This window comes from Podarcis pityusensis, assembly GCF_964106645.2.
Source record: "Podarcis pityusensis genome assembly, chromosome: 3".
Taxonomy (NCBI): domain Eukaryota; kingdom Metazoa; phylum Chordata; class Lepidosauria; order Squamata; family Lacertidae; genus Podarcis; species Podarcis pityusensis.
The window spans coordinates 100,534,169-100,542,292 of record NC_138026.1 but is presented as its reverse complement, the minus strand read 5'-3'; the positions used below and the strand labels follow the sequence as shown (position 1 = coordinate 100,542,292).

General features: G+C 42.7%; 1 protein-coding gene across 2 annotated transcripts; it reads left to right on the top strand.

Annotated features, from left to right (window-relative positions):
* Positions 1-4,997: 4,997 nt before the first annotated feature.
* LOC308472935 (uncharacterized protein) lies at positions 4,998-7,490 on the top strand. 2 transcript variants are annotated; one of them, XM_080998226.1, is made up of 3 exons: positions 4,998-5,150; positions 6,146-6,262; positions 7,307-7,490. In XM_080998226.1, exons 1-3 carry the CDS (start codon positions 5,087-5,089, stop codon positions 7,471-7,473), a joined length of 348 nt encoding a protein of 115 aa, XP_080854352.1. In that variant the 5' UTR covers positions 4,998-5,086; the 3' UTR covers positions 7,474-7,490. The 2 variants fall into 2 exon arrangements, with proteins under 2 accessions (XP_080854352.1, XP_080854351.1); XM_080998225.1 differs by having other exon boundaries at positions 6,143-6,262.
* Positions 7,491-8,124: the final 634 nt, after the last annotated feature.

The window sequence follows — 8,124 nt, the reverse complement described above, 5'->3', positions numbered from 1 at the left end:
ATTCAGGGTCCTCCTTCAAAATTCACTCATCTCTGAATTTTGCAATACAAGTAAAGTGTACAAAAATGTATCAACATAGGCATGCTCTCCAACATGCTGAGTCCCAAAATTAGGACACACATCTTCCCAGCTGTGCTCCCATGTGAGTCATGCGACCACAAAAGATCGTGGCAATGGAAAAAGTGGGTTTTTTAGAGGCAAGATCTTGGTGTGAAATCGAGGTTCCCAAAATAGCTAGCAGGCTCTCATGCAAAGAAAGGGATGCCCTGCTTGTGGTATATGCTTGGGTATAGTATGTTTTACAAATATGTTTATATTAGGAGAAAAATCATATTAAGATGTCGATGAATTTTCATGAGGACTTCCTTTCTGAACAAAAAAAAAGTGTAAACTAATTTGTAGATGTGAAGAATGGATTAGGAAAACGAGAAACTGAGAGAAATCAAAATCGGCAGAGTCAGCCGTTACTGATTTTGCCACTTATTTTCCAGGTTTTCTTCTGCAACCTTATGGGGGGGGGGGAATAAAAATAAAACCAAGACACCAGAATAACATAGTAGCATTCATTCTTATCAGTTCACGGTATTACAGAGATAGCTACAACTTCAACTTGATCTTCTTGAGAAAGGAAATGGTGAAGGGCAGCCAAAGATGTAAGAATATATATATGCTGGTCTATGCTGAAGTACTTCAGGTGGCTTTAAGACTTTTCTATATTTCTTTATTGCACAAGTCACTGTCACTGCAACATTTTACAATGACTTTGGTGTCATCAAAGCTTCCTTCAGCATTGCAGTCTTCATTTGTCCAGCATCCACGTACAATGGAATATAGGTTTCCACCTAAGGAGGGGGGGCATGGAAAAAGAGTGAGCCGTGCTATTTTTACCATAATAATTAATTATTCCTATTATATGTCTAGTCCCCATATACACCTGCACTGGGCTACTAATGGTCAGGGACTGGGCAGAGGAGGAATGGTGGAGACTGCCTCCCCAGCTTGACTCTTCCAGGGAGGAGGAAGAAGACAGTTCAGAATTACAACAAGGGTTTGAGGGAGGTCACAGCTCAGAGGCAGATGAGGGGGAAAGTTGGGAAATAATGGGAGAGGAGGAGGATGAAGCATCAGGGGGCAACAGCTGATGGACACTGTGTCTTTAGAAAGCATTCCAGATCCCCCCTGAACCCAGCAAGCCTTGAAAGTAGGAGAGCAAAGAGGACAGAGACAATGAAATTGACAAACGAGGAAGAGACGAGGGGTGGAGATTCACTCAGGACAACGGCATTATCCAAGAGGCTGGATTCTATAGGCTCTCTCTGTAAATACTGAATAAAAAGAGGATGGTAAGAAGTATTCCCCTGTCTTTGTACATTCCTGGGCAACCAGCCGGGAGTCGTTCTGTGAAGTGGGACTATTGTCCTTTGTTCTTTCTCTTTGCTGTCTGATGCTTGAGAGAGAGGGAGCCATGTTGCGGTGCTCCATGTGTGTTTATATGTAAATAAAGTAGATTAGCCAAAATGCTGAGTTGCTGATGTCTGTCACGCAAGTTGCGCAAACTTTGCAGATCCCTGAGTGTGTCGGTGTCAGTTGGCATCGGGCACTGTGATATTCGGGCTGAAGAAAGCTTTTGAAGTTCCTGAACGATCGGCCAGGAGGGAGAGAACATACCAGGGTCCTACTTGAGTGTAGGACAAGCTCCTGACAGGCAGAGGCTACAACCTCCCCTCCATCCAAGACTACAATGCCTAAACTGCCACTTGAGCAAATGCTCACCACTAAACGGCTCATGTCAGAAGCCAAGACCTTAAACCTCCCACCAGGTCAGCCAACTACACATTAGTTCCCGCATCGGACAGGTGTACCCCATCTTGTTGGAATGAGGCCTCTCTGTTGAAGGTGATATCAGTGGGCTTAGGATAACCTACCTTTGTAGATTCTGGCTACATTGCAGTTTTTGGTGTCAGGGTCAGATTTGCAGGTTTCAAAGCCATCGTATTTTTGACACGTTAGATCTGGTGGCACAGACTGGCATTGTCGACACAGCAGAGTATCTAAAAGACACGTGTTTATAATAATAGCTATTCCAAAACAAAGCTTCAGCTGAGAATGAAATACACATGCCACACAACCACATTTCTTGCAGTTTTCCCTACAAAGAGCAGAAATGAAATTCTTTAACTGATCTTCCAAATAAAGCTTCTCAATAAATATCCATAGAGTTAGAGCAAGAGCACAAATGGGCAGCTATATTAACAGGCAAAGCATGTAAAAGTTTAATGTGCATAAAATGCTATGTTTGTGTGTATTGTGTATAGAGGTCCTGCGCTGCCCAGATGACAAGACACCCCCTTTCGGCCTCGCTGATGTGGTCCAAAGGAAAGCAAAACAATATATATTTGGCACCAGCTTGGCTGCAGGAGTTGCCGGAAGGATATCAGATCCAACCATCTTAGGGTCTCCAGTCTGGATTTTTGCAGGGTTTACCCCTTAGCCTTTTCTTCTCTCAAATATGTCCTGCAAGGTGGCAGGTACTAATTTTTCTTTTCTTGGGGCTTACTCCCAAAGACTTTCAGTGTTTATGTTAATCAGTAACTCATCGCTTACAGTTTGGATCTCTCTCTGAAGTTGCTAGCATATTGAAGAAGCAATTTTCCTATCTGACTCTTTCTATGGGACCAGAGAGAGAATAGTTATTGGATGATATTAAGAAGTAAGAACTTAAAACTGGACTACATTGCTAGTTGTTTAAGAGCAATGAGTTGATTTGTATTTTCAACATTTTTGTAACAAATTTAAATGCAGGTTGCAGTAAAATTTTGGAATTCTTTGCTGGTTTGAAGAGCTTATTGATTCAAACTCTGTACAATATATTTATTTGATTTGATTATTGTATACTTATTGTTATGACCTTACATGTTATGATTTCCTCCTTGTTCTCTACCTTCTCTCTCTCTCTAGATAGATAGCTATATTGTACCTGCAGATTGCAAGGAGCAGGATCAGATCCTTTACGCTCATCTTGGAATCAGAAGGGTTCTGGGCAAAACCCTAGCTCATAGAGGTAAAAAAACTGATCTCTGCTCCCTGCCCTGTGGAGTAGGCAGTTCCCTTTAACCTCTCTGATAGCATGCATGCAAAACCCTCTAGAAGATACCCTGTCTTTATAAGATGGAGAAATGAAAGGGCAGTTAACCATGAAATCATAGCCTGGCCACATGAATATGAGATATGGAATATGAGATATGAAAGCAGGAGAGAGAGAGCTTTGAAAGCTTTATTGTGTTTTTTTTGTTTGTTTTCTAAATGTTCTTTGATGGCTTCTGGGTGCACTAATAAGTTGCACTTCATGGAATTCATTGAAATCAACTATACCTAATAGTGCAAGTAAATGTTTATGGACAGGAGTTGGATCATTATGATCAGTGATATTTCAGTTTCTTGGGACAGGCTGAGCTGTGCATCAGCTGAGCATTCACCATCACCCTAAGTACAATGTGCATGTGTTGTTGTTGTTTAGTCGTTTAGTCGTGTCCGACTCCTCGTGACCCCATGGACACCATGACTTTGGTGTCATCAAAGCTTCCTTCAGCATTGCAGTCTTCATTTGTCCAGCATCCACGTACAATGGAATATAGGTTTCCACCTAAGGGGGGGGGCATGGGAAAAGAGTGAGCCGTGCTATTTTTACCATAATGATTAATTATTCCTATTATATGTCTAGTCGCCATATACACCTGCACTGGGCTACTGATTGTCAGGGTGCACTGGGTTACTGGTTGTTGTTGTTTAGTCATTTAGTCGTGTCCAACTCTTCGTGACCCCATGGACCAGAGCACGCCAGGCACTCCTATCTTCCACTGCCTCCCGCAGTTTGGTCAGACTCATGTTTGTAGCTTCGAGAATGCTGTCTAACCAAATTGTCCTCTGTCGTCCCCTTCTTCTTGTGCCCTCAATCTTTCCCAACATCAGGGTCTTTTCCAGGGAGTCTTCTCTTCTCATGAGGTGGCCAAAGTATTAGAGCCTCAGCTTCACGATCTGTCCTTCCAGTGAGCACTCAGGGCTGATTTCCTTAAGAATGGATACGTTTGATCTTCTTGCAGTCCATGGGACTCTCAAGAGTCTCCTCCAGCACCACAGTTCAAAAGCATCAATTCTTCGGTGATCAGCCTTCTTTATGGTCCAGCTCTCACTTCCATACATCACTACTGGGAAAACCATGGCGTTTACTATACGGACCTTTATTGGCAAGGTGATGTCTCTGCTTCTTAAGATGTTGTCTAGATTTGCCATCGCCTTTCTGCCAAGGAGCAGGCGTCTTTTAATTTCGTGACTGCTGTCACCATCTGCAGTGATCATGGAGCCCAAGAAAGTAAAATCTCTCAGTGCCTCCATTTCTTCCCCTTCTATTTGCCAGGAGGTTACTGATTAGGCATTGGTAAACCTGGTTTTAGTGACCCTGGAGGGGTTGATGTGCATCAGCAGGGCTCCCCCTACTGATGGTTAACCCTTGTGAGACTTCCTGCAGGCAGACAGGAGTCAGTTATAGTTGGTTCAATTCCAATCCCTAAGCCAATACTGCTCACATTGGCTAACCAATAAAGTTGTGGCCTAATTTTTGCCCATATAGGGTGTCCATCTGTTATTATTCAACATAAGGGGGAAGCCTCGGGGTCTTGGCATGCAATTACATTCAGTCGCAAGATAGCATTGGAATGGGGAATGTTTTTATGTGTGGGCATTATTTATAAACTTTAGTAGGAACAGTTCTGGATCAGGATCTGGAGCAAATATGAAATGCTGTAACTCATTCAAATTAATTTTAAAAATAGGATTCATAGTTAATTATATACACGTAAATGCACTTATAATTGTGGGGTTGTATCTATTACAGCTTCTTATTTTGTCCACAAGTGGGCTGATAGGACCACACTGCAGTCTCTTTGATCCTCTTCAGGGGACATGATGTTCTCTTGGATTCTTTTGGAGATGTCTCTTCATGGGGATAAAAGGAAGCCTCTTCTCCAGTTTGCTGAAAGCCAGTGTGACTTGAGCTGTGCTGTGACCACAGAACCCTCTCGATTCCAAGATGGCCCCGAAGAATCAGATCCTGCTCCTTGCAATATCTGCCTTTCTCCTCCTCACATCTGGAGGTAAGGTCCATTGACAAGGGATCAGAGAAGGATTTTCACACAGAAAGCAATTCCTAATCGAAGATCTGGCAAAGAAAGGAATCTCATTTCAAAAAATGGAGAAAAAATGGAGAAAATTTTCAAAAAATTGGCAGGGCCAATTTAGGCGTCATATTTGTTTGTTGTAGAAAAACATGAGGGAAATTTAGCCAAATATTCAATCCAATCCAGCTGTATGTAAAAAATTATCTGCTGGAATTCAGTGTCTATATATGTATGCAGAAAGCTGGCACAGTACAGGCAAAAGACAGGAGTTCAGTAAATCATAAAGTTGGTTCCAGCAAAGCAATCCGATTAGTGCAATGATTTCTGCCTCAGATGCAACCTGTTGCTTGACACTGCTCAGTGCTCATGGCCCATGTCCAAGACCTCTCTCCATTCTGATCACTTCCTCTGGTCACTCAACCTCTTTGTTCCTTAGTGTTCCTTAACAACATTCCTCTTCTTGTCTGTCAGCCCACTCAACCTCACAGCTTAAACTTCCCTGTTATGTCTGAACAGGACCTTCTTTCTCTAGTCAAGTGTTCTTCAACCTTGGGTCAGCAGATGTTGTTGGGTGGATAACATCCTCTCAATCTCCCTAGTCAGCTTAGCCAAGGGTCAGGGTCCAGAGATGATGGGAGCTGCACTCCAACAACATTTAAGGATCCATAGTTGAAGAACAATGCTCTTGTTCCTTTGATCCACAGACTTCAGTCAAGATGAGTTTCTACTTCCTCACAAAAGCTAAATTCTTTATGCAATGGCATGACAGTGACTCAGCCAAAAGGGAAAGCCCAGGGATGATGAAAATGGGTGACATTTCACCTGGATGACCTCTGGCCTCAGGGTTTCTTTTCTGCTGTATACATGAAGTATTGTAACAAAATTTGTCAGCTAAGGTTGTTTGGTCCTTTCTTAGCTGAGATTTGGGTTGGCAAGAGAGTTGATCATGTACATTTTGTCTTCCAAAGCAGATGCTTTGTTATGTACAAAAGGCAAAACCAATGTTGTAACCAGTGAGGCTGGTGAACGAACTGCCTGTGAAGTGCCGTCTGGACCACATGCCTGCTATACCATGCAGGAGTTTAGAGGTAATCTATATTCCAGAGCTCCAACTGCATATACCCAAACTGTTGGAACTCTTCTCCCCAAACTTTCTCTTCTTTTGTTTTTATAAAACAAAGAGGGAATTCTTGCTGCAAAAATACTAGTGTTCTCTCAAAAGATGGTGGTGGGGGGGATACAGTCCCAGAAGCCCACTGTTAGGCATCTCCTTCTTCCTGCCTATTGAAGAAGCACAGCACAGTCTCAGATCCTCCCACTTTGGAGGATTTGAGCCTGGATGGTTGGTTTTTGCACTTTCATGAATGTCTTCCTTGCATGCAGGGAATCTTTTTGCAAAGAAGCAGAACTGCACAGGATCCTCCCACATAAAGACAAGCTAGACTGATCCTGCAAGGTGCACACCTTGGTCCAAAGTACAGCATGTTTGTCTTGGGCCAGGGTTAAAGTCCTCTCTGAGCAGTGGACCCTTTTCCCCTTATCTCATCTCTGGAGGAAGGAGAATGCGAGTAGCTTACTCAAGGTGTATCTCATGAGGACATGCAAATTTTAGACATTTTATGTTGGCTGGTTTTAAGAGGGGGGGAAACAACCCACCATCCACTTTATTTATTTATTTATTTATTTATTTATTTTTAATTGATTTCTTGACAACAGCAAAAAGTGCAAACAAGCAAAACAAATTATCAGAATTTTAAACCATATAGTATCACAGCCTGGAAGACCAAAATACAAAGATACAGTGTGCCTCCAAAGGGACAATAAAATATGAACTTGAACTCATATAAAGATTCCTTTTACAAATAATAAAGAGTATTCGCCATCTGTGAGTTCCATTATTATTGAGAATAAAAGTTCAATATAGCCTTAAAAGAGCCAGCCATTTGCGTATACTGACGACACAAAGCGCTCGTGTGCCTCAGTACAAGTATAGGAAATAAAATATATGAAATATATGGAAAAAGTCATTTGAGCTGTGCCTTTAAGATACTTTAGTTTATGAGATACCTATTCAAGAAGGGCAATTTGTCAAACCCTTTCTTTCCTTATTTTCTCTCTGGATCTCGTTCTAGGAGGAACGCTGTCTGTAATACACCGAGACTGCTGTTTCAACTGTAAGCCACCTGTAACTAGTACATTTTGTGATATCGAAGACGAATATCCAAAACAGAAGGTGGCCATCAAAATTGACTGCTGTGACGACCGTGACTATTGTAATATAATTGGAGATGGGCAATAAACCTAACCATGCATGGACCCTTTCCTTTCGATCACTTTTTCTTTCTCCCAATCAGATTTCATAAAGATCCCACAGGTAGAACTTGTGAAACACACTCTTTGTGACACTGCATCTGAAGATGGAGTGAAACCTTCAGTTTTTGAACAATGTAGTCACCTGGTCATTCAATTTGTAAACTTTGCCAAGGCTCAAGCATTTTTGAAGGGAGATACTTTAGTTTAAAATGAATTATAGTAATTAATATCTAATCCAGAAGTAATTCTAAATAATAATTGTCAGGGGTTCAGGAGCAGAGGCAAGGGCAAGGGAGGAAACAGAGAGCGAGGGGGAGGAGGCAGAAGAAAAGATGAGTGATGACGACGACCCGAGATCTCCGAGTCTTTCCAGTGAATCAGAAGATTCACAGAAAGGAGCACCAGTGGCCAGGGCAAGGGGGGAGCCTAGGGGGACACCCCAGGAAGATAGAGCCAGAGGGGACTCAGAGGGGAGCAGTTGGAAATCGGGACCAGCGTCACCGCCAGAGAGCAGGGAAGAGGAAGGGCGCCAGGGATCAAGCGCTGGCAGCTCACAACAGGGGGGAGGGCACGAGTCAGGAGTGGCCACACCTCCATCGGGGAGCGAAGAAACGGTCAGACGGAAGGTGGAAGGTTG